Source organism: Erinaceus europaeus, chromosome 3 (genome assembly GCF_950295315.1).
Source record: "Erinaceus europaeus chromosome 3, mEriEur2.1, whole genome shotgun sequence".
In the NCBI taxonomy this organism is placed as follows: domain Eukaryota; kingdom Metazoa; phylum Chordata; class Mammalia; order Eulipotyphla; family Erinaceidae; genus Erinaceus; species Erinaceus europaeus.
The window spans coordinates 32,635,832-32,661,362 of NC_080164.1; the positions used below are offsets into that span (position 1 = coordinate 32,635,832).

A 25,531-nucleotide genomic window follows, 5' to 3' on the forward strand; every position below is an offset into this window, starting at 1 on the left:
TTTTTTAAAGTACTATCTGAATATACAGTGCTGTAAAGATTAAAGACACACACACAAACCATGTCCATTTAAAAGTACTTTATTTTTTATTCTAGTCGAATGACTAGTTAACAAGAGTAAACTTCTTAAACATGCTCTAATTATAAATCACTGCATTAAGGACAATGAAAATAGGAATTGATTTAGGTTATACAATATATACAGTTGCGCTACAGCTAGACCAAAATAATCAGGTGAATGAATTGAATATCATACATCTCAAATAGCATTCCACGCTGCAAGTTATGCTATCCACCCATAACAGATCACACAGTAACTGTTACTCTGTGCACATTTTTCTGAGTCATTATTCCTAGAAATCATTTCTGATGGCATGCAAAAATGCCAAAATTCTGTAGCTAAGTTCATGAAACATAAACTTTAAATATAAATAGATATCTACAATGTTTTCCTTTCAGTTGCTTTTTGTTTTTCTTAAATTTGCAAAGAGCAAATAACTAGGAAAGGAGATTAGTAGGGAAGTTAATAGAATTTCTCGTCTGGCAAGAGTAGTATTAATTACTGCACAATAGCACCACCAAATTATAGACTGGAAAAATATTTCCTAGACATTTATGTACCAGTGAACCTGATAGATTAGTTGGGAACTGGTGTTCAGATGTTGATATGAATCAACTTTAATTCCTTATATAGCTGGCACCAAGTAGTTGAAAGGCTGATAAGATAGAGGGCGTTGTATTAAAGTACACATAAGTGCAATGTGCAAAGTACATCTGTTTACTTTCTTAAATCTGAAAGAATTAACTAAATGAAGGGTTCAACGGAACAGAACAATAGAAATTAACAATTAGTGAAAATAGATGTAGTGTTTAATAAAAAAAAAAAAAAAAGAGTAATTACAGACCTAACATGTTTTTACCTGGAATTCTGAAAGGCAAAAAGCAATTGCCACACATCATAAACATTCCAGTTTGTTCTGTCTTCCTTTATATTGATAATAGCAACAAAAAAATACAATGCAATTAAAAAAAAGAAGCTCTACACTTGCAAGTCTTGCAATAAAATAGAAACAGGCTGCTTCACAATCATATGTACCATCATAATAGATGCAATAAAAGCATTATTACCTTGCTTTCCAAGCCTATACTTAAAATTTCCTTACTTTTGGTAAAAATGCGAGTAGGCATCATGCCTACTTATTCTCAAAGAATGCCAATGTTTTCAATATTCCTATTATGAACCTTATGCTCACAATTACTAAATTAGAGGTATGACAATCAAGTTCATTAATCTACTGAATTTTTATTTTATCATATACAATCTAACCCCCCTGCCCCTAGTAGCTTAGGTTTAACAATGATATGATGGACATAAATAGTCAAAATTAGATGTTTAAAGAGTATCTTACTACTTGGGACCTAGAGATTTCTGATATGATCTTGATTATAAACATGGACACATTAAATTTCAAGACAGTGTAACTACCATTCCTGGTATATTATATAAATACAAGACACTAAACTGAGTAAACATTCTCATGAACTAGAAAGGGAAGGCAGTGGTACACTCAATAGGAAACAGCAAGTATGTGTTACTATAGTGTGATCTGTATCACAGTATTCTGTATAGTTGCTTTCTGTGTGATTAAGAAAGTACAAGGCGAATTCCAAACACTTAAAGCAGATAAACTAGTTTACAAAACTGTTTTGCAATCCATCATCCTTAGCTTTTAGTCAAGTTCACGAGATGCAGTTTTCTAGAACCTGGAAGGGAGTTAACTGTTACTACCATATGCCATAATAAACCAGGGGTAGTTTTGTTAAGGAGGTTTGTTCACAATAGGTCACACACATGCAGGATATAATGACAGTTGCAACCTCACAATCAGGGCTGGAAAGTACATTGCTAATGTGTAAGTTTCCAAGTTGTACTAAATAAACATTGGGCATATTTTAAAGGAAATCTTTAAAGATAACGCTAAAAAAAATATTTTAAAAAATCCTTTAAAGGTGAACTTATTTTATCTAGAAAGTCCAGGACTTCCTAGGCTACGGTTATAGATGACTAAAGCAATAATTTATTGACATCCTAAAACAATTGCACTAAAGGTCACTGAAATCAAGAGTGAGCCAAAGAAAGCATTATGAATTTCCAATACTTAAAAACATTTCTAGGTTCAGTTAATTCTATACAGGATCTTGGTTATGTATTTAAAATAGCTTTTCAGTTCACCTTTTAGGAAACACAATCTTACCTAACCAAAGAAAAACGATGTTTCATGAAAACCACACATAAAAACAATTCATTTATATATATATATAAATTGACTTTGAGCTTTTGAAACACAATGGTGGCATTATAGAAAGTGGGCTACCATACAATACAATGCATGAGACTGGTTATCTGGTGAGAGTTTTGGTACCAGTGATGAAACAAGAACATAACAGCCATTAAAGTCTGTTGTTCAGTAGCCATTTAGTCGGCGATAAAGTGCACAAATGACACGGGAAACGCTCCTTTCCGACTGGGGTCTCCATCAAGGTGGCCAATCTGAAATGAATGAAGTTAGGCTGTTATATACAAATTTCAAATAATGGAACTTTGAATGGCAGCAAAGCCTCTGGGGGAGGGGGAGGGCTTGTTCAGAAGAAGCTTTTCTGAGAAACAATTATTTGAGTGAAACATCTGTTTTATTTTTTTTTTCCTTTAACATTTCAGCTTATATCCACTACCTGTAAGAACTGTGTCTTACTAGTCTGTCACGAGGTGCCTGCTCAGAAGTTCACGTGCCACTGAGTCCTGCTGCTCTTGAGGATAGGGCAGTTCAATGCCAGCCCATCATGTCCAACTTGTCTCTCTTTTTAGTCAAGCTTTTACTTAGTCTAGTTTATTTTTACTCTGCATAAATTACACATCAAATATGATCTCAGTGATGTAGTAAAAAAAAAAAATCACCAAAACATAAATGGTAGATATTATTATTAAAGATTTTATTCATTTACTTATTCATTCATGAAGAAGGTAGGAGTACAGAGAGAGAGAGAGAGAGAGAGAGAAAGAACCAGACATAACTCTGGTACATGTGCTGTCAGGACTGACTCAGGGCCTCACACTCCATAGTCCAATACCCTATCCACTGTGCCACCTCTTGGATCACTGAATCATCTGGGTGCTGAGACTGTTGGTAGCATTTACTGTTTGCTTTATACTTAATGACAGCTCAGAGGCCCAACATGCAGAGGGACTAGGAACCAGAAGTACCAGATCCCTCAGTGTCTTTGCTACATGTTGGCAAGGCTTACAGAGAAAAGAGCTCTGGACTGACACACTGTCACTTCCTCCAGGGAGAAATAAGGCCATGAGATATCAGAACTCAGCCATGCCAGAGGCAGTGCTGTAAGAAACTGGGAATTCAAAAAACTCCTGAAAGCAGAGAACTGAATAGTTTACCGATGGGTAGGAGCCCTGCTTGAAACAGTAACAGCCAATGAGTCTTGTTGGCATCTTATGCACCGCTGATAACTGAGTTCAAGCTAGAGAGCAGGGCCGCTGCTGTCTACCACGGCAGACACGACTGGTGCTTTGTGCAGATACTTCACATATGGCTGACACCCAGGAAGTTTGCCCTCTTGGTCTGCTTCTTCCTTCTTCCCTCCCTCCCTCTTTTCTTTCCTTCATTCCTTTTCTTTTTGACTGAGAGTGAGAGAGAAACGGGGGGGGGGACCTGGTTAATCCCTCACATTACAGTGCGCAAGGACCCAGGTTCAAGCCCTTGGTCCCCCCACCTGCAGAAGGGAAGCTTCACAAGTGAAGCAGGGCTGCAGGTGTCTCTCTGGCTCTTTCCCTCTCCACTTTAAATTTCTGTCTCTATCTAATAAATAAGCTTTTTTTTTAAAGATAAGAGGGAGATAGAGACAGACAAGCATGGTTCCACTACTCATAAAGCTTCCCTCCCCCAAAAAAGCCAGGGGCTTGAACCCAGGTCCTCATACCTAGCAATGCGAGTTCTACCAGGTGAGTACCACCTCACCCAGGTCTGCTCTTTCTATGCACCTCCCTCTTCCAAACCAGCAATGCTGGAGAGGAAGGTTACTACCTAAAAACTTAAGGTCTCAAATGCAGGGGACCTTGTTTCAGACCTTCAGTGTGTTCTGGAAACTACCGAGGGAGGAACCCATCCAGAAAATCAACTTCAAAATGGGTTTGTATGGATGACAGTAAGGAGAAGAGTGACTGGCATGATTGAGGATGCAGGGCAGGAAGAGTAGCCACATGTCTCAGGATGAAGCGGGTTAAGTTCAGCTCATCCCCTCCTGGGCCGTTCCAGGGTGCAGCTGTGACTCACCCACCACTCTTGGTCCTCTTCTCCATCCACAATGATGACATCTCCCTCAGAGAAGGTCAGCTCATCTGGGTTGTCAGCCACACAGTTGTAGAGGGCTTTGACCCGCTTAGGCTTCAACTTGGTCTGTGGGGAGAGGCAGGGTCAGGGTTACTGTGGTAGGAGGCATGAGCACCCAGGGCTGGGGACTGGGACGCCTGGTTTCCAGCTGGTCCCAAAGGGGTCCACCTGTAGGTCTGAAGCCCACAGGTATTAAGAATGGAACGCTCAGTGTGGTCAGGGCAACAGGACTTCCTGAAGGCCAGATGAAAAAAGGGCAGATGGTCCTGGGAATGAGGCAGCCTGGTGCCTGATGTTCACGGGCATCTGTCCTGGAGCTGCACTGACGGTGGTGCCCAGCCCATCAGCTGAGGAGCTCTGGGGTTTTCATCCTGCCCAGATCTAAACAAGCCTGGTATTCAGGAAGAAGCCTCCCCTCACTTTCCATTGAGCTGAAGCAGGAAAGACCTGCATCTTCAAAGCCCTTGAGAAAGACCTGCACATAGAAGGGGATGTTTACTTACTGTCTGTGACTTCCTGGGCATGGGTGCCGGGGGCTGCATGAGCATTGTGTTGGACAGAGGACCTATTGCTTCTGTTCCAGAAGGATCCACTGCTATAAAGATGAAATGAATCAACTTTAATATGCCCTATAGAACTCTCCCAAAGGCCCAGACAAGAGTGTGCCACAGACACCAGTATCACACAGTGGGGACAATGTCATAGCTTCACAACGCTGGATTCCCACTGAGGATTTCCTCAGCCACCCAGTCAGTACAAAGGGACAAAGGTGTTGTGGTCTCAGCAGGGGATGCAGGGGAGTTGCCAAGCAGGGTACAGCTGGGCTGGACACAGACTGAAATACCTTCCCCTCTACTGCCACATGGACCAGGCACAAACAAACCCCAGCTCCAAATTATATAATTAAATCACAAGAGTTACCAGGTCCTCTCGGCTGGCCTTTGTTCATCAGCGGGGTTGACTTGTCAGCCCTATAAAGAAAAGGAAAACAGACTGACGCAGAGGCCTGAGAGGCACATGCTCCTTACTCACCTGCATTGTAAGGGAACAAACTGTCTTCAAGTTGGAAAGAAGTGAGCTGATTTTGCAACTGTCATTTGACTCCCTCTTTGCCCTTAACATAAGAGACCCAGAGAGCAGTTTTAGACCTGAATTTCCCAAAACAAAGTATTCCTGTCCCTCTGGGCCTGTAGCTATTGGCCCAGATCTGCAATTACCAACTAGATACTGAACACTGGCTCAGTCCTTTCCCCTCAAGGAACTTGTGTTAGGGCAGAGCTGACTCAATCCTAGGATCCAGATGGTTCTACCAAGACCAATCTAGGTACCACTGGTCAAGCACCATCCCAGCTTCTGCACTGTGTGGTCTTTGCTGCTTGTAACATGGGGAACTAACTACAGATTGGGCCCTACCTGCAAGTCTCAGTGCCAGCCCATCCCAAAGCCACCAGGCAGAAACAACGGCACAGAAGCTGGCTCTCAGGACAGTGGTTGGGACCTATTGACTCAGACTGGCCACTAGGTACATGATCAGATGGATTCCTGTGTGTTGGCATTTGCATTTTTTCAAATTAATATTTTATTTACTTATTTATGAACTAGAGACAGAGAAATTGAGAGGGGAGGGGGGAAGACAGAAAGAGAGAGAGAGACGTGCAGCATTGCTTTATCACTTGTGAAGCTCTCCCCCTGCAGGCACGGACCAGGAGCTTGAACCTCCATCCTTGTGCACTGTAACATGAGCGCTTAAGCAGGAGCACCACTGCCTGGCCCTTGGGATTTGCGTTTCTGATGCCAGTTGTGTTACCTCTCAAAATAAGGCCAAGTAACTAAATGTCTGTTAGGGGTCAAGAAAGCGCTCTAGTCCAGGTTCTGGGGAGTCTTGCTACCGCCAGCACTGAGCCAGCGTTTGCTAAGTTCTGGGAAGGTCTGGTAGGCAGAAGAAGCCTGGGAGGGAAAGGATGAATGCTCCTACTATAGGCTTGGTAACTCCTTTCTTCCCTGAATGAGCCCAGTGTGGGGCTTTGGGACCTGTATCTCAGAAGGAAACTAAAGAAAACAACAGATTTTGCTGGGTGTGGGGATGGGGGAGGAGGTATTTGGGGGTTGGCAGGAGATGGCTATTGGGAGACGGCTCACCCAATAGAATGTGTATTTTACCTTGTGCAAAGACCAACAGTTTAAGCCCCTAGTCACTGCATAGGAGCACCATGCAAAAGGGAAGATTTAAAAGTGTTGGAGCAATACTGTGGTTTCTCTCTTCTCTCTCTCCACTGCCCTCTGTCTTTTACCCATAATCTAAATAGAAAAGGAAAAGAGTTAACTGGGAGTAGTGGGGGCCAAGCAGGAATGAAGACAGTGAAAACTCTCGAGGCAAAAAACCATCTGGAGAAGCCCATATTAATCATTTAACAGAATAGAGTGAACACAGTCTATCAACCAAGATTTTAAAAAATATTTATTTTATTTATTCCCTTTTGTTGCCCTTGTTGTTTTATTGTTGTAGCTATTATTGTTGTCTTAGTTGTTGGATAGGACAGAGAGAAATGGAGAGAGGAGGGGAAGACAGAGAGGGGGAGAGAAAGATAGACACCTGCAGACCTGCTTCACCGCTTGTGAAGCGACTCCCCTGCAGGTGGGGAGCCAGGGCTCGAACAAGGATCCTTATGCCAGTTCGTGCGCTTAACTGGCTATGCCACCTCCTGGCCTCCCCTTTTTTGTTTTTATCAGGGGTTCACAGCTCTAGGCTCACACCACCCCCACCCTTCATCAGTATAGACAGGAATAGTATAGACAGTATAGACATAGATTAAGATTAAATGATTCTAGGAAACAACAACAAATAGGATACAATTAATTTGAAATTATGACACCAGAGATAAAAACAAAATAATAAAGAATTGGAAAACAGTTAAGCAAATATCTCAGAAAAGAGACTTTAAAGGCAAGTAAACAACGCAGAAATGGAAACTAGCTAGATAGAGGCAGAGTGCCACCCCTCCAGGGTAGTACTGAGGTGGAAGAATTGCTTGGGGAGGCCTGAACTTCCAGCTTTGGCCTCTAGATGGGGCCACTGGACTGTCTCTGCTCAAAGGTGAACAACACTCCAGCCCAACAGATTAGCAATCCAGTACCTTCCCAGTCTCTTCCGTTTTGGGAAGTAAACCTGGGCTCAGGGAATAGATGGAGGAGTCAGAAGTAAAATTGTTTGGTTTTCTGAGTCACCCCTTGGGAATACTAGCGGGAGATTATGAACACACAGCACGATGATGGCAGGAAGTCAGCCTGGTCCATTATGTTAAATCTTGGTCCATTATGTTAAATCTCCGAAATTATAGGTAAACTGTTGAGAAGATAATATATTTATAAGAAAGGCTAAGGAGATTTGAACTCTGGATTACAAGAATTGTATTAGAAGCAAGAAAAGAAAAAGAAAGCGTTAACAAGTCATAGAAAATTCTCAGAAGTGAAAACTGTAGTATATAGACTGAAGCCATCATCACCTGACTCACTTTGGGAGTCAGAGCCTGGGCAGGGACAGGTGTCTGTGGAGGGCAGCCCTGAGAAGGGTGAGGGGGCATTCTCGGTTGGGATAAGGAAGGTATATGCATAGTCACCCAGAGTCTTTGAGCATAATAAAATGGGTGTGTCCTCTTTGAATTTTGGTGTGCTCTGTTTTTAGAGCAACTGAAATTGAAGATATCACTGTGAACTCATGGTATTCAATATTGGCAGAAATAGATGCATAGATATTTGTGTTTAAATATGACCACTCAGGCCTGTGTAATACAAGCCTGACACATGGGTTTTCTCTTTATTTTTTGCCTCCAGGGTTATCGGTGGGGCTCAATGCCGGCATAATGAATCTACTGTTCTGGGTGGCCATTTCTAATTTTTATTAGATAGGACAGAGAAATTGAGAGGCAAGAGGAGGACAGAGAGGAAGAGAGATAGAGACACCTATGGACCTGCTTCATCACTGTTGAAGTGACCTCCCCCCCAACCAGTGCAGGAGGGGTGGGAGGAACTGGGGTCTCCTTGCACTTCATACTATGTGCGCTTAACTCGGTGTGCTACCCTCCCCTTTAACCAGATCATAGCTCAGTTTATGGTTTTTCTGGGGACAGGGGGTATGAAGTTGGGACCTCAGCATCTCAGGCATTAAAAGATTTCATTCGTTCATTAATTTATTTGCACAACCACCATGCTATTTCCCTAGTCCTGGAAGAAATTTTCGTAATTTAAGAATTTGGATAAATTATAATTGGTAGCTGGGCCTTGTACATGTATGATTCCACTGGTCCAAAAGGCATGATTCAGGTGCCAGCCCCTGTCTTACTGGTTCATTCTTTTTTACTTTAGATGGAAAAGGAGAAAGGAGAGATATTTCAACATCTGTAGAACTTCCCCTGGTATAGCCATGTTGTTCCTATGTTGTTCCAGGGTTCAAGTCCAGGTCCTCCTGTGTGGTAAGGCATACGATCTACAAGGTAAGATTTCACCCACACCACTAATAAATTATTTTCTTTCTTTTAAAAATATTTATTTTATTTTTCATGTGAGAGTGAGAGAGAGACAGAGAGAGATAGAAAGACCAGAACACTGCTCAGCTCTGGCTTATGGTGGTGCTGGGACTGAGCCTGGGACGTCAGAGCCTCAGGCATGAAAGTCTTTTGTATAATCATTATGCTGTCTCCCCAGCCCAGATGAATTATTTTCAAGTCACTTGAGATCAGAAGAATCAATTACGCAGTATTTGACCTTCATGTTATCATAGGAGAAATTTTTAAGAGATTTTTAAATCTCAGCAAGTGAAGAAAGGGAACTTTCCTGAAAGCAAGAAGCAAGGATGGCCTATTTAGCTAGGCCCAGAGCACACACTGAAGAGAGGTAGTTACCCGAGAGCAGGCCTCTTCTGAGGGAGTCGGCTAGGTGCCTGGGGTGGCAGGGGTGGGGGGCCGGCTTTGCTCGCTGGGATTCCAGGCTGGGCCGACTTGCTTTGCGCACCCAAGGCATCGATCACACTGGGTGCTTTCACTACTGGAGGAGTCGCTGTGGGAGCCAGGGGATCTGTGGAGAGAGAACAAGAGAGAAAGACAGAGCTTCAGACTTGAAGGTGTGACATTCCCAGCTCTTACTGCTATGTTCTAAGGAAAGAACTCACTGCCCCTTCACTGCCAGTTTTCAGAGAAGAGTTTTGATGGATAGTCATTTCCAAGCTAGTAAGGAAGCTGCTAGTCTCAAGTTGGGATTGGAATATTTCTATGAGCCTGAGAGTGTTTTCTGAGTTGCCAACTCTTCTCCCTAAACTTGTAAGGAATGCAGAAGCAGGCTGAGCCTGGTCTCGCCTTTGCCTCTGGGGAAATTGGGTCTTCCTTCCTAATTCTCTTTCTGCTTCTGTTGATCCACAGGACCTACCCATTTCAGCAGGGTGTGGAGAATGCCAATCTAGAAAAGACCAAACAATTAACTCTGCAAAGACTCCATAATTTGTGAAGTGGGCCTGGCAAAGTGCTTATTCTCTCTCTCTGTTTTAAAGAGATGATGCTGTGGCTTGAATAAAAGGTAAAGTGCTTTCACTTGTCACCGAACCAGTAAGAAAGACAGGGGCTGGGCCTTGAATATTCTCTCCTGACAAGTAGTAACGCTCTTCTGAAGTGCCCACTATTGTCGTTCCAGACAGGACAGCCTTCCTGGGACCAGACATTGGCCCTGGAGGAGTGAGCAGCTCCTCTCTGCTGGGAGCCAGGGGAATGTGGTACCTGCTACCCAGGAGGGATCAGCTTAGAGTGACTTCTTGTTTCCCTTTCTGGCTTTAAAGGAGGAGTCACAGGGCAGGCTCTGGCACAGAAATCTGTAACCCCAGACACCAAGTGTCAACAGAGTGGGCATCTGAAGACCTTCAGGGTGCTCCCTGCTTTTCCTGAGCTGGAAGCTGCCCCACTGTGACCTCTGGACACGGCTCCCTGCTCTGCCATCAGCACATGCATGAATGGCACTTTCTGCAGTTGAGGCTGGCTTCTTTCACCCAAATACAGATTCAAGATGGCTGGGAACAACCTCGGCAAAACTCTCTGCTCTTTCAGCAAATGCAGAGATGCTGCGGCTCCTCTCTCTTAAGGTGGATGCAGAGGAAGGAATGTGGGAAGTCAGGTTGGTCTCTACCATCAGACACCCTTGCTCTGCATGCTGGGGAATCTGTGTCCCAGACACCCCACTAGGTTCTGAAACCTTCACCCACATAATGATACTGAAGAAAAACATGGACTGCGTTACAGTCCAAATCACTGCCCAAGACTGAAGATCACCAAACGGTCTAAGGAAAAGTAGCTAGACTAATCCATGAAGAAATGTTGACTTGTAGAAGAGTGAAAGAGCCGTCCTTTGGGGGATGCAGATAGACAGGAGCGTGCAGCTGAGGAAGCAGCTGGAAGACTTGAGGTCACAAAGGAGCCGCCATTGGCCCTGCGGCACTGGGCTACGGTGAGTGGCTCCTCAGCTCTCCCGACATGGCTGCCGACAGCACCCCGATCAGCCACACCTACAGAGCCCACAGGCCACACACACACACAAAAAAAAAAAAAAAAAGGAAAAAAGGAAAACGTACTGGTAGATGTCACGCGAAGAGGGGGCAGCGGTGGGTGGACAGCTGGCGGATCTGACGAAGATCTCGGCCTGCTGACACCGTCCACACTTACAGAGTTTGTCTTCCACAGGGCGTTAGCTGAGGAGGCTGTCTGAACTGCACAGGCAGGCACGCACACACATGCACGCGCAGGCATGCACACACGCATGCACACGCGCACAGAACAAAAACAGAAACAGAACACCACATTACTGATCCTCTCCTTTGGAAAATGGTCAAGATGACCCTTAACACAATTGAACAGTGATTCTAAAAATGCTTGTCCTTGCTATCTGGAAAATTGATACCAACGTACACCAATCCAAGGACACTCTGAAGAAGATTCCCAGTGGGTTTTCTCAATTTTAAATGTGATTTTATAATTCCTGATTTTATTTCACAGTAATCATACGGTCTGCTATGGAAAGTGAGTGTCCTGAGCATGACATTTGGGTTAGACCATGCCTTCTTGTCTCTCCAGTCCCATAAGTGGCTTCATGGGCCCATGGGGGCCACTGCCTAGCAGGGGAACACACAGTTCTCACCCAAAAGAAGAGTACAAATCAGAGATGTGAGGTGAGGAACTCTCTCCTGACCTCTGCAATGTATTTCCGGCTAGCAGTTCACAGAGGACATCCAGCAGGTTTATGAAGAGACACACGAAGGTGACCCACTGTTTTGGTCAGTCTGCTCAGGGGCACTGGGGGGGATCATGTTTGAGGTTGTGTCCTGTCCACACAGGGAAAACTGTACCCAGAGATGACAATGGGTTCCACCCACATTGACCAGGCCCCGGATCCACCCAAAGCCCTCACACTCCTGCCGTGAGTGAGTCTGCCTCAATGCAGGCAGGACAGCACTCACTCCCTTCCCTACTTGTCCCGTGGAATTTTGTGCTGGACCATGTGTGGACTCCATGCCCTAGCAAGGGCATATAGGGTTAGCAGGGATGGAATGCCTATGTTATTTGAAGAAGAAATGAAGTGAAACACAGAATAGCAAAAAGAAATGGGGAGAAAAATTAAGACCCTCTTGTTCCAGGAATTTTGGATAGCAAAATCAATTTGATGCAGTCTGACAGAGCAAAATAAAGTCTTTACTCACATGACACTCTTTCAGTGATATCCAATTATGGGAGTAAAAATGGCCAAATCATGTTTACTCTGGCCTTCTAAAAGCAATCCAAGTACACAGGATGTGGAAGGAGTCCAGGAAGAGGCTGCTGGCCTCACCTGCTCTGGGTTTGGCTGGCCAAGGGGAGAAGGGAAAACTTGCTAAGGGATTTGATCTCATAGTTTCTGTCCTTGTTTGAGGACCCTTCCCTCATCATGTCTAGGATCACATGCAGAGGAAGGAGCCGAGAGGACAGGTTTGTTCCTGAGGCATGTGAATCTGTCATTCAGAGGACAATTTGTTAGCACTTTCCACACCTCTCTGAGTGATGGGGCTAGCGCCAGGGTGAGGCGGCCTGGTCCTCACTCCTCAGCTCACGTCACTCAATCTGCCACGCCTTTCACCTACACCCCCTCCTGACAAGAGCTTCAGCACAAATACAACTGGGGACTGATTTCTGTGACATTGTCAGCCCACAGTACGTGGACATCATACCTTCAAGAGGTTTCTCCCTCTCTGGACAGCACTGGCCAGAGCTGAGCTGGCTCCTCAGTGGACTTGCTTTCAAAGAGCCTAGTGGTCAATGGGCCTACTGTCCTGGCAAGTTACTTAATGTTGAGGGTCTTGGTTTCTCTTTCAGAAAACAAAACAAACAAAAAATATCACCCCTCGGGTCAAATGCACTGCTGTGACAGAGTGATGGGTCGTGCAAGTGAATGTTGGTGCTTGGGACTCTTTAAAGTACTGTTCCCCAAACTGACATCTTCTGTCCTTAATTTCATAGGATTCACAGAGATAGAAAAAAGACAGGAGCCACAAGTTGGCTGAGTACAGATGGGGGTGGGGGACAAGAAATAAAGGCAAACGGAGGGGGTAATGTGAGGTGAAAAGCAAGCAGAAATGAACTAGAAAGGTCTGCAGGAAAACCATGAAACCAGTTTCCAGAGCTGCCCCTACCCACCACCTTAGGCCCACCTGACTGGTCTCTGTATGACCCCAATCACATAGATGTCATACCTCTGCCCAGAAAGAGGATAAAACCAAGATAGTCTGCTATGACTCAGTATTATGAGAATGACAGGATTCCTTCAGGAAATAATATAACTACAAAGCAAAGGACCCCAGGTGCAAAACACCATCCTGACGGCGGCCCTAAGTCATCTAGTCTGGAAAAAGCCAAGCCAAAAGTCTCAAAGCAAAACCTACATTTTGCATCGGCAGGGCTGCAACGACTCAGTACCTTTGGCAACATTCCGTGGAGGGAGTGGAGGGGCACTAGAGGAGCTGGGGGCTGTAGGCTGGGTGGATGACGGGCTGCCACTCAGGATGGCTCCATACGTCTCGTTCTGCAGGATATTGGGCAGGAAGCTCCTCTGCTTGTCTTTGGTCAGGCCGGTGTCTCTGGCCAAAGAGGCAGTGTTGGATTGTATCTGGTTGGAGCCCAGCTGGTAGAAGCTGACAGGCCGGTCTTCTCGCCGACTAGGGCTGGGCTGTGGAGGGCATTGGGCAGTGTGTAAAATGCAGGAATACTGATGTCATGGCAACAGGGTACATACAGCTTATTGGGATAACCTCAGGTGCACCACTTCTGTGTGGGCCTGGGAAATTCTGGATCTCAACTGTTCTGTGAGAATTCCTAAGAGTTAGCTTTTGTCACATTTCTTATGAAAAAACAGATTTTTAAAAAAGGTTATAATATACAAGTCACAATTCTGTTATGTGAAGGTTTTAAAATAGAAGTGATTTCACCTTTACTAACCAGATTTCTCTCAATCTGGCTCAGCCTCACCCCCCCCTTTCTTAAAAAAAGATTTTTTCACCTTTACTAACCAGATTTCTCTCAATCTGGCTCAGCCTCACCCCCCTTTCTTAAAAAAGATTTTTTTTTAATTTATTTTTAATTTAATTTTTTTTAATTAGAAAAATAGGAGGAGAAAAAGAAAGAACCAGATATCACTCTGGTACACGTGCTTCTGGGGATAGAACTTGGGACCTCATGAGTCTAATGCCTTAGCCACTGCACCACCTCCCAGATCACTGCCTTTCCCCTTTCTAAACAAGTTTCTTTTCTTTCTTTCTTTTTTTTTTAATATTTATTAATTTATTATTTATTCCCTTTTGTTGCCCTTGTTGTTTTATTGTTGTAGTTATCATTGTTGTTGTTGTTGTTGGATAGGACAGAGAGAAATGGAGAGAGGAGAGGAAGACAGAGAGGGGGAGAGAAAGACAGACACCTGCTGATCTGCTGCTTTACCGCTTGTGAAGTGACTCCCTAGCAGGTGGGGAGCCGGGGGCTCGAACCGGGATCCTTATGCCAGTCCTTGCGCTTTGCGCCACCTACGCTTAACCCCCTGTGTTACCGTCCCACTCCCTATAAACAAGTTTCTTAGATTCTACAACAGTGTAGCCTCTCATGTTGTGAGATGTGAGATGCGATCAGTTCCCAGCATCTATGTAGCTATTTCAGGGAAGATCTATATTTTTTTCCCCATATGAATTGAAAGTCCTGGGATTCTTCTAGTTCAGAGGCTAGCAAACCATTACCCATGAGCTGTCACCTTCTTCTAGCTTTTTTTTTTTTCTTAATACAGTCTTATTGGAACATAGTCACACACGGCAATTTACTTGTGGCTGCTTGAGCCATCCTGGTAGGGCAGTGCAATTGCAAGTAAGAGCGTGAGATTTTAGGCCCACAAACTTAAAATGCACTACACGGCTCTTTAAGAGTTGCTGACCAGGGATGGGGGCAGTACACACGGTAGAGTGCACACCTTATAATGTGCAAGGATCCAGGTGCAAGTTTCTGAACCCCACTTGCAGGAGGGAAAGCTTTATGAACAATGAAGTAGTGCTGTAGACCTTTATCTTCCTTCCCTGTTGACTTTTGTTTCTAATAAATACAGAAATCCTTAACTTTTAACGGCTGCTCCAGTGTGGTGCCAGGGGCTTTGGCACCCTTCCACATAGCAAGACCACCTGGCCAGTCGCTCTCTAAAACAATGGCTGGAACCCAGTTCAGGTGGGCAGACTCCATCAGCTGATGGCTTCTCACATATATGTGAAAATTCCAGCGACACCCACATCTGTATGAATTAACCATGCCTGTCACTCTGCTAGAAAGAGAGTGGGTAGATCAGAGCTAGGTTCTAAGCCAGAACACCAGCTAAAGGACTTTTACTTGGACTAGGTCACCCATCTGCTGTGCCACATGGCCCTAGGATGAGAATGTGACCTGTGCTTACTAAAAAATAAGAACAAAATGCAAAAACGCTCACTCTGGGGCAGATGTCTCAAACCTTGGTCCTTTTAAACTGTAGGCAAGTATAGAATTTGTCAGCGTTTCTCATCTGACTCTGCCTTCTTCTCTCCATCCTTTTCTTTCTCTTTTTTGTAGAGCTGGAGCCTTGCTCGGGGCACCATTCCTGGCTCCCTCTTCTTTTTAATTTATTATTATCTTTTTATAGATTTGATTGATTAAGACCTCATGCTTTAGAGTGTAGAGCTTTCTTCACTGCAGTACCTTTTGGACTGCCAGGCCAACTTTTAAATTCAGAGAGAGGCAGATTGAGAGAGAGAACAGTATTGGAGCTTCCTTTGGTGCTATGGCACGGCCATGTGGTGTCAGTAGTCAAACCTGGGCCATGAACATGCCAAGCATATGGCCTACCTGGTGAGATATCCTATGATCCTTTTTGTAGTTGATTATATATATATATATATATACACACATTATTATTATTATTTACCAGTGCACTGCTCAGCTCTGTCTTATGGTGGTAATGGGAATCGAACCTGGGACCTTGGAGCCTCAGAATCCATTTGCATGATCATTATGCTGTTTCCCCCACCTCTATCTAATATTGTTTTATATCTAAACTCAATGAAGAGATTTATGTCTGTCTGCTTGCCTACCTGCCTTCCCATCTACTACCTACCTACCTACCTACCTACCTACCTACCTACCTAACTACTGCACTGCTAGCTCTGGCTTATGCTGGTGCCAAGGATTGAATTTGAGGCCTTGGAGCCTCAGGAATGAATGTCTTTGTCATAACCACTATGCTATCTCCCCTGGCCAAAGATTATTTCTTGTTCTGTATTTTAAGAAGTCATATATCTGGATGGTAATTACTCCATAAATTCAATCGGCATCAGAAACACCATATACAGAAAATGAAATCTATTTACTCCTGCACCACCATTAAGTCAGAGCTGAGCAGTGCTCCGGTATAAAGAAAATGAGCATAAAGGTATGACTGTGAGAGAAATGTGGAAATGAATGTGCTACTCTCTACTCATTTCACAGCACTTAGGAGGTCTTGGAATCAGTCTGTCTAAATCCGCATCAGCTCTGAGACTTGTGTTTCTCATGCAAGTACTGACACTATCCAGCCCCAACCCTTATCAGCTTCTGAGATCAGACAAGAGTGGGTGCTTTAACTGAGTGGCTTCAGACTTGAGACTTGTGTGAAGGAGGCAAGAGCCCTATTTCTTTCTTTTTTTATTATTTATTCCTTTTTGCTACCCTTGTTGTTTTATTGGTGTAGTTATCCTTGTCGTCATTGTTGGAAAGGACGGAGAGGAAGGGAAGACAGAGAGCCTGGGGAGAGAAAGACAGACACCTGAAGATCTGCTTCACTGCTTGTGAAGAGATTCCCCCTGCAGGTGGGGAGCTGGGGGCTCGAACTGGGATCATTACGCCGGCTATGTCCGTCCTTGTGCTTTGCGCCACGAAGAGCCCTATTTCTGTCTCAATGCTGTCTTCAAATACTTGCTTCATTTTGGCCAAGAGAACATTTCCCTTGAGGTTTCAATGTCCTCATTCAATAAAGAGGTGGACCCAATGAGTACTAAGGGCCCTTTGGTGATTTTTTTATTATCTTTATTTATTTATTGGATAGAGACAGTCGGAAATAGAGAGGGTGAGAGGCTGCACTGCTGCACTGCTTCACTACTTGTGAAGCTTTCCCCCTGCGGGTAGGGCCTGGGGGCTCGAACCCAGGTCCTTGCACATTGTAACATGTGCGCTCAACCAAGTGTGCCACCACCTGCCCCCCCCCCCCTTTTAAATAAATGTTTTATTTGCGAGATAGACTCCAGGGTACTGCTCACCTCTGGTTATGGTGGTATGAGGGGCTGAACCTGGGAACTTTGGTGCCTCAGACGTGAAAGTCTTTTTGTATCACCACTGTGCTATCTCCCCAACTCTAATAAAGATTTGAAGGTAACTATCCACAGATACACATGATCTCTAACACAAGGAGGAAACTGGCTGTTTTCCACACTGTCCATAGTGAGTGAACTTCATCTAAATCACTAGAATCCAAGACCTTCCTACACCTTTTCTTCCTGGAAAAAGATGAGCAGCTGCCAATGATTATATAATTCACCTCCTTTAAATCAACCTGAACAGGAGCAGCTGGGAGACAAGATGTAGTTGTGGGGAGGGAGGGTGAGACCAAACATCTGGGATGGAAGGAAAATTAAGCCTTGTTTCCTCTTCTACAAACTAGCTTTCTGCCCCTGATCACAGGTGCGGGACCCACACGGCTCTGAGCGAAGCTGGCTGATCACTGCATTCTAAATATTTATTTTTTTATTCCCTTTTGTTGCCCTTGTTGTTTTATTGTTGTAGTTATTATTGTTGTTATTGATGTCATTGGATAGGACAAAGAGAAAATGGAAAGAGGAGGGGGAAGACAGAGGGGAGAGAAAGGTAGACACCTGCAAGACTTGCTTCACTGCTTGTGAAGCGACTCCCCTGCAGGTGGGGAGCTGGGGGCTCGAATTGGGATCCTTCTACTGGTCCTTGCACTTTGCACCACCTGCGCTTAACCCACTGCGCTACCGCCCGACTCCCAATCACCACATTCTAAAGGCTTCCCAGCTCAACACAGACCTGCAGTTTCTCATCCACATCGTCATCGCTTTCATCCAGGTCTTCATGGAGCAATCGCCATTCATATTCGACATGAACATGAGAATTAAACCTCCCGGATAAGGCCTGGGTCAGCTGAGAAGAACAAAAGACCACTGGAGATGCTGCTCAAACCGTCAGTTGTGGGAAGGGAACATCCACTAAGATATGCACAAGACAGGGGAGGGGGGGGCATGGAGTAGGGGGAGCAATGTCTGGGAGACAGAGAGGTGGTGCTCTCCAGCACCAGGCCAGCTTAGTTAAAGGTCTAGGTCTCCACCTGAGCCCTTCTCCCCATCCTAATTTGCATTGAAACCAAACCTATAACTCTTTCTTATTTGCCTACACAACAACCCCACCAATCACTGTGCTACCCACCCTCCTTTTTGGATAGACGCTAAGACAGAGAAAGCGATGGACAGAGAGAGGGAGAAACAGAGAAGTGGAAACACCTGCAGAGCTGCTTCACCACTCAAGGTTATTTCCCCCTGCAGGTGGGGACTGGGAGCTTGAACCCTGGTCCTTATGCACTGTAATTATCATGCGTGCTCTACTAGGTCAGCCGCCGCCTGACCCCTAAACATGGTAACTGCCATGAAGTGCTTTGCAACTTGTAAAGTGCTGTATGCAAACAAGGGATCCTTGAGATCTAAGAGATGAACATCAGCTTGTAGGTGCTGACAGTTAACTGCACCTGGGACAAAGTGAAGAGAGAATGTTAAGCCAGTTTTTCTTGACCAGTTAAGAGACAACTGAGCCCTAAAGAAAATGATAGAAGTGACCATTTCCTCACTTCTTTCAAGGGAAGTAACTAGCAAGCTCCATTCTAGATGCACAGGGCAGAATCTAATTTATTAGCTACAATAGGTGTCTGAGGATACTAGGACTTAAGCTTCCCTGCAGTCAAATGGCAGCTGTGTGTGATCTGCAAAAATGAGGAAAATGGTAGAAACCATGCATGAGGAAGCTATAGAGAGCAACTAAGTTAGTGGACAGGAAGTACTTAGACCACTTAGAACATAATAGCTTTTAAAAAATATTTATTTATTTTCCCTTTTGTTGCCCTTGTTTTTTATTGTTGTTGTAGTTATTGTTATTACTGATGTCATTGATAGGACAGAGAGAAATGGAGAGAGGAGGGGAAGATAGAGAGGGGGAGAGAAAGATAAGACACCTGCAGACCTGCTTCACTGCCTGTGAAGGAACCGGGATCCTTAAGCCAGCCCTTGCGCTTTGCGCCACGTGCGCTTGACCCGCTGCGCTAGTGCCTGACTCCCCATAATAGCTTTTTTTGTGTGTGTGTCTCCAAGGTTATTGTTGGGGCTCAGTGCCTGCACCATGAATCCACAGCTCCTGGAGGCCATTCTTTTTTCCCCTTTTGTTGCCCTTGTTGTTGTAGCCTTGTTGTGGTTATTATTGTTGTTGTTGCCCACAACAGCTTAAAAATTTTTTTTTTATTATCTTTATTTATTGGAGAGAGACAGCCAGAGATTGAGAGAAAGGGTGAGACAGATAGAGAGACAGACAGACAAAGAGACACTGCAGCACTGCTTCACCACTCGTGAAGCTTTCCTCCTGCAGGTGGGGTCCGGGGGCTTGAACATGGGTCCTTGTGTATTGTAACTCCATGTGCACTCCATCAGGTGTGCCACCACCTGGCCCCCACAATAGCTTTTCCTTAATTAATAATGGGGGAGAGAGAGAGAGAATCAGAGCATGTTCAGAACCCACACAAAGGGACTCATGGAAACCCTCGTCAAAGAGGGAAGGCCTCGATGTCCCAGGAGGGTACCCCCACCCCATGAGGGCCATGTGGAGACTCACCAGCTCCTCACAGTGCTCGTGCCTGAGGCGCTTGGCGATGTCCAGCGGTGTCTCTCCAGATTCGTTAGCTAAAGGTAGACGATGGAAGGAGGCATTATGGCAGAAACAAGTACGGCCTAATATCTACAGGCGATTTCAAAAGCCATCGTGAACCAGCATTAAGTGAAGCTGGATGTGCGTATTGAAGTCCAGGGTTGGACCTACGATCTGGGCTGAATATGTTACTAGGATTTTACCAAACTGAGAACATCATTGAGAGTTTTAGAAGACAAGGTTTCAGGCAGCCAACTAATGAAAACCATTATCTAAATACTACGCTGATGAAGAAGGCACTGATAATCCTACTCCAGTCATCTACCGTCATGAACTCTATATATCCTGGACATATGCACCCCTCTGTTTATAGCTACATTACTCAAAACAGCCAAAGAGTAGAAGTAACTTGAAGGCCCATCAGCAGATGACTGGATAAAGAAGAAGTTAGGGGATACAGGGTGGGGGAGACAGCATAATGGTTATGCAAACTGATTCTCAAGCCTGAGAAGTCAAGGTTCCAGGTTCAATACCCCCACATCACCATAATACAGAGCTGAGCAGTGCTCTGGTAAAAAAGAAAGAAAGAAAAAAAGGGGGTCGGGTGGTAGTACAGCGGGTTAAGGGTTAAGCACAGGTGGTGCAAAGCACAAGAACTGGAGTAAGGATCCTGGTTCAAGCCCTCAGCTCCCCACCTGCAGAGGGGTCGCTTCACAAGTCGTGAAGCAGGTCTGCAGGTATCTATCTTTCTCTCCCTCTCTCTGTCTTCCCCGCCTCTCTCTCTTTCTCTCTGTCCTATCCAACAATGACTACAACAATAAAACAACTAGGGCAACAAAAGGGAATAAATAAGTAAATAAGTATTTTTAAAAAAATGGGATATATACTTCATAGAATACTATTCTGCAACCAAAAAAGATCATATTGTGTCCTTTGGAACAAAATGGATGGAAGTAGAAATGAAGGTGACTATCCTTAGCCAAATAAGTAAAGAGGAGAAAGACAATTACTGGATCATTTCAGTCATATGTGGAATCTAGAACCGAAAAACATAAACTTGTTAAAAAATAAATTAACAAGGGAAAGAGAGAGACAGGCTAGGAGTATGGATAGATCCGTCAATGCCCATGTTCAGTGGGAAAGCAATTACAGAAGCCAGACCTTCCACCTTCTGCACCCCTGGGTCCATACTCCCTGAGGGATAAAGATAGGAAAGCTATCAAGGGAGGGGATGGGATATGGAATTCTGGTGGTGGGAACTATGTGGAATTGTACCCCTCTTATCCTATGGTCTTGTCAATATTTCCATTTTATAAATAAAAACTAAATAAAACAACAGAAGTAAGCAGACAGTCTCTAACGTTGTGAGAACTATTGTGATTATCACTGGGGGGCCGTGGCAAAGAACTCTGATGGTGGGTACAGTATGGAGTTATAGCCTGTAATTTCACAGTTTTAGAAACCAGTATTAATCACAAATAAAAATGAAAATAATAGACCTTACACTTCTTACTAAGCAGTCTGCAAATCTGAAATTGTGTACTCACTTTTAAAAAAGTCTCAATCAAGGAGGCCTGGTGGTGGTGCACCCGGTTAAATGCACACATTACCATGTGTAAGAACCCAGGTTTGAGTCCCACTCCCCTCCTCCTCTGTCATAATCGGAGTAGAGTGTATCAAGCCGGGTGCCAGGCGGCCAGGTTCCACAGCTATAGAAGGAGGGGTGGAGGCCAGGAGGCTCCTTGCTAATAAAAGGAGGTGGGCACTGAACAGCCTCTCCCACTAGAATAACCCCCAACAGAGCCAGCAGAGTGTTAGGCCTGACCTTAGGTGGGCATGTAAAGGCTCAGGGCTCATAATTGAAAGAAAAGATCTCCTTGTCAAAAATCACCAGAGCATTCATGCCCAGCTGCAGGGCCTGTCCTCTGCCTCTTATAAACCACCCAAATGGCTGCGAATGACCAACAATCTACCTAGCAGCTAGAGGACCACTGCTGATAAAGATGACACCACAGCCACCTTGCAGACATACACAGTAAGGTCCTTTCTCTTTAGAAGGCCAATCTCACTTCTCAGTTTGTTCAGGAGACCAGTGTCTGGACTGTTTCCAAAAGCAGTGTAGGAGCTGCAGACAGGCGAGAGGCCGCAGGGCTGGCTGAGACTCCCCCTCTCACCTATCTCGATGGAAGCCTTCCCCCGCAGCAGGAGCTTCAGGCACTCGGTGTTGTCAGTCAGGCAGCAGTAGTGCAGGGCCGTGCTGCCTTTTCCTGTCTGTTTATCCAGGTTCCCACTGTCAGAGGACAGGAGCAGAGAAAGAGGAAGGAGAGTGAGTCACAGAGCAGAGGACAAGGGAGCGAGGTGGCCAGGGCTGTGTGTGGACAGGGGAGGTAGTCAGTGAGCAGAAGTTTCATCTCAGTCCTTCTGCGAGCTGGGATGAGGAGGCCTTGGCTCAGAGTCAGCAGGGAACACATGAGGAAGGAGAGAAAGTCAAGGGGAGCCAGACACCTGTGCTGCTGCCAAGGGACCATCTTTCTCACCCAATACTGTGTCCAGCCTGGCTGCAGGAAGCCAGCATGAGTCCCCAGCCTGTCCCACAGAAGCACAGGACAAACTTTTTCCCTTCTCGATGTGTTTACACCAAAGGAGGAAAGCCACCTTTCCAAAATCCAGCATCTCAAGGCTCATTTGAACTTGCTTCCCTGAAATACCTTGAATTACCCTTTAAGACAGGGTAAAAACACAAGATTATCTTGGCTTCCCCCCTTCTTTTTTAAATTCTTTATCCAAGCATATCATACAAAGTCTTTCCATATCAAAATAAATAAATAAGAAAAAGAAAGAAAGAAAGAAGGCAAATTGGGCTGGGAAGACACCATAATGGTTATGCAAAAAAGATTTTTTAAACATATTTTTAAGTTATTCCCTTTTGTTGCCCTTGTTGTTTTATTGTTGTAGTTATTACTGTTGTTGATGTCGTTGTTGTTGAATAGGACAGAGAGAAATTGGAGAGAGGAAGGGAAGACAGAGAGGGGGAGAGAAAGATAGACACCTGCAGACCTGTTTCACCGCTTGTGAAGCGACCCCTCTGCAGGTGGGGAGCCAGGGGCTCGTACTGGGATCCTTACACCAGTCCTTGCACTCTGTGCCACATGCACTTAACCTGCTGCGCTACCACCTGATTCCCGCAGAAAGATTTTTGTGTCTAAGGCTGTGAGGTCCCAGGCTCAATCCCCAGCACCACCATAAGTCAGAGATGAGCAGTGCTCTAGTCTCTCTCTCTCTTCCATTAAAAAAACCTCTTCCATTCACTGGTTGACAGAATTCTTGTAACCAGCCTTCAGTTCACCAATTGCTCCCATGTACCATGTAGTGTGGTAAATGCCATGACCTGAGAGAGGTGTGGGGAGACTTTCGTGCTCTTTCAGCATAAAGCAAAACTAGCTCACTCTGAGAAATAGGTGCTGGTGCTCTTCAGATGTGGCAAAGCCACTGAACCCACTGGTGGGGGCAGCCTTAAAACTGCAGCTCCCCATCTACCATTTGAAGGAGGAGGACAGCAGAATTTTTTGGAAGATGCCAGAACTCTGCTTCTACTGCTCCCTCCACCCATGAGAATCTCACCAAAGGAAGGGGAGTGTCATTCAGGGGTCTTAGTAAATGTTCACAAAGCCCCAGCTGCATTATGGCAACTGGGTAAATACTCAGGCTCAGCTCCATCAAAGAGCAGGGACCATCTGAGAGGCTTCCACCGTGAAATACAGCTGACTCCCCAACCCCGGGAAAGGAGGGGATGCCTCCCCCTACCCTAAGCTCCTCTCCTCTGGTTGTTTTTTTACCCTTATCTTAGGAATAAATAATAGGGAAAGACAGGAATGCAAAATAGCTTCTTGCTTTGGAATTATGAAATGTTCCATTCTACTTGGGAGTGTTCCAGTGACTTTTAACCAACATCTTCTCTAGTACTCCCACCTCCAAACCAGGATGAATGAGTCAAGATACATCTGGATAGGTTTTCAAGTTTGGTCTTCAACTGCCAGGCAGATGATACATACAAATGATGGGAAATGTACCCAACAATGGGCAGTGGTACCTGAGATAAATGACACATGCAGAGGCCTGGGAGGTGGCTAGATAAAGCACTGGGCTCTCAAGCATGATGCTGTGAGTTTTATCTATGGCATCACATGTGCCAGAATGATACTTTGGTTCTCTTATAAGTAAATCTTAAAAAAATAATAATTGTGTTAAGCACAGGTGGCGCAAAGCACAAGGACTGGCATAAGGATCCTGGTTCGAGCCCCTGGCTCCCCACCTGCAGGGGAGTTGCTTAACAAGCGGTGAAGCAGGTCTGCAGGTGTCTATCTTTCTTTCCCCCTCTGTGTTTCCCCCTCCTCTCTCCATTTCTCTCTGTCCTATCCAACAACAACGATATCAATAACTACAACAATAAAGTAACAAGGGCAACAAAAGGGAATAAATAAATATTTACAATTTTTTAAAAAAATAGTTGTATGTTGAAGCTGGATTTTGCAAGTACCACAAGGGTCACTATTTGCAGACTGAAACTTTTCAGGGCTGTTTAGGGTTGTGCCAGAATGCCCTTATCTGGAGCACTTTTCTTATCTTATCCAGTAATTCAAGTTTGGACCTGGGAAATTCCTGCATCTTGGGCACACAACGCAATGAGGCAGCACCACACCCTCTCCTCATAAACACCAAGAAACAAACTCCAGCCCCCTTTCCCCCAATTTCAGAACTCCCACCTGTTCTGAACTAAAAAGTCCACGATGTGAAGGGAAGTACGGTCCACAGATCTGACGGCAAGATGGAGGGCCGTTTCATCTGGCTCCTGAAAACCAAACAGGGACATTCCAGAGTGTGACGGAAGCATTCAATTCTGGGTCCAACACAAGTGAAAGCATGTATCTCTCTTCTGAAAGCCTCTTATCCTTTTCTTCAAAACACCCCTCACTAAGATCTTTTAGTCCCCATAGCAAATCCCTCGCCTTGGGAATCTGCGGTTTACAGACTGGCCCTAGATCTTCTCATTTCATGGGAAATAAATGAGAAATTGGTGGTGGTAGTGGCGGAGGAGGCGCGCAGTTTCATCTTTAAGCACTCTCAAACTTGTGTTCCCATCCCTGCATCACACTCAAGGTGCTGCCAGATTCCAGGAAGGCTCTCCAGGCTTGCTATACCCCATTTTCTCATATCTGCTTCCTAAATAGGTATAAATGTTTTTTAAAATTGTTTTTCTCTCTCTCTTTCTTCAGTATTTATTTATTCCCTTTTGTTGCCCTTGTTTTTTATTGTTGTAGTCATTATTGATGTCGTTGTTGTTGGATAGGACAGAGAGAAATGGAGAGAGGAGGGGAAGACAGAGAGGGGGAGAGAAAGATAACACACCTGCAGACCTGTTTCACTGCTTGTGAAGTGACTTCCCTGCAGGTGGGGGGCCGGGGACCGGGGGCTCGAACCGGGATCCTTAAGCCGGTCCTTGCGCTTTGCGACACATGCGCTTAACCCGCTGCGCTACTGTCCGACTCCCATAAATATGTTTTTCAAAGCTAGGGCAACATTGTTCATTCCACACGGATACATGCAGCCATCACCTCCC

At 44.9% G+C, this 25,531-nt stretch overlaps 1 protein-coding gene across 3 annotated transcripts in view; it reads right to left on the reverse strand.

Moving 5' to 3' along the window:
• Window positions 1-63: 63 nt before the first annotated feature.
• Window positions 64-25,531, reverse strand: part of ASAP2 (ArfGAP with SH3 domain, ankyrin repeat and PH domain 2) — a 216,069-nt gene continuing 190,601 nt past the window's right edge. For 2 of the 3 annotated variants that reach the window (XM_060187002.1, XM_060187001.1), the window contains 11 exons: window positions 24,678-24,763; window positions 22,089-22,204; window positions 19,882-19,949; window positions 18,040-18,153; window positions 13,381-13,630; window positions 11,010-11,144; window positions 9,301-9,472; window positions 5,324-5,373; window positions 4,906-4,997; window positions 4,346-4,468; window positions 64-2,550 (listed from right to left, as the gene is read on the reverse strand). In XM_060187002.1, the coding sequence (XP_060042985.1) occupies window positions 2,476-2,550; window positions 4,346-4,468; window positions 4,906-4,997; window positions 5,324-5,373; window positions 9,301-9,472; window positions 11,010-11,144; window positions 13,381-13,630; window positions 18,040-18,153; window positions 19,882-19,949; window positions 22,089-22,204; window positions 24,678-24,763 (1,281 nt within the window). In that variant the 3' untranslated portion in view covers window positions 64-2,475. The remainder of the gene's footprint in view (window positions 2,551-4,345; window positions 4,469-4,905; window positions 4,998-5,323; window positions 5,374-9,300; window positions 9,473-11,009; window positions 11,145-13,380; window positions 13,631-18,039; window positions 18,154-19,881; window positions 19,950-22,088; window positions 22,205-24,677; window positions 24,764-25,531) is intronic. The other variant, XM_060187003.1, reaches the window with a different exon arrangement.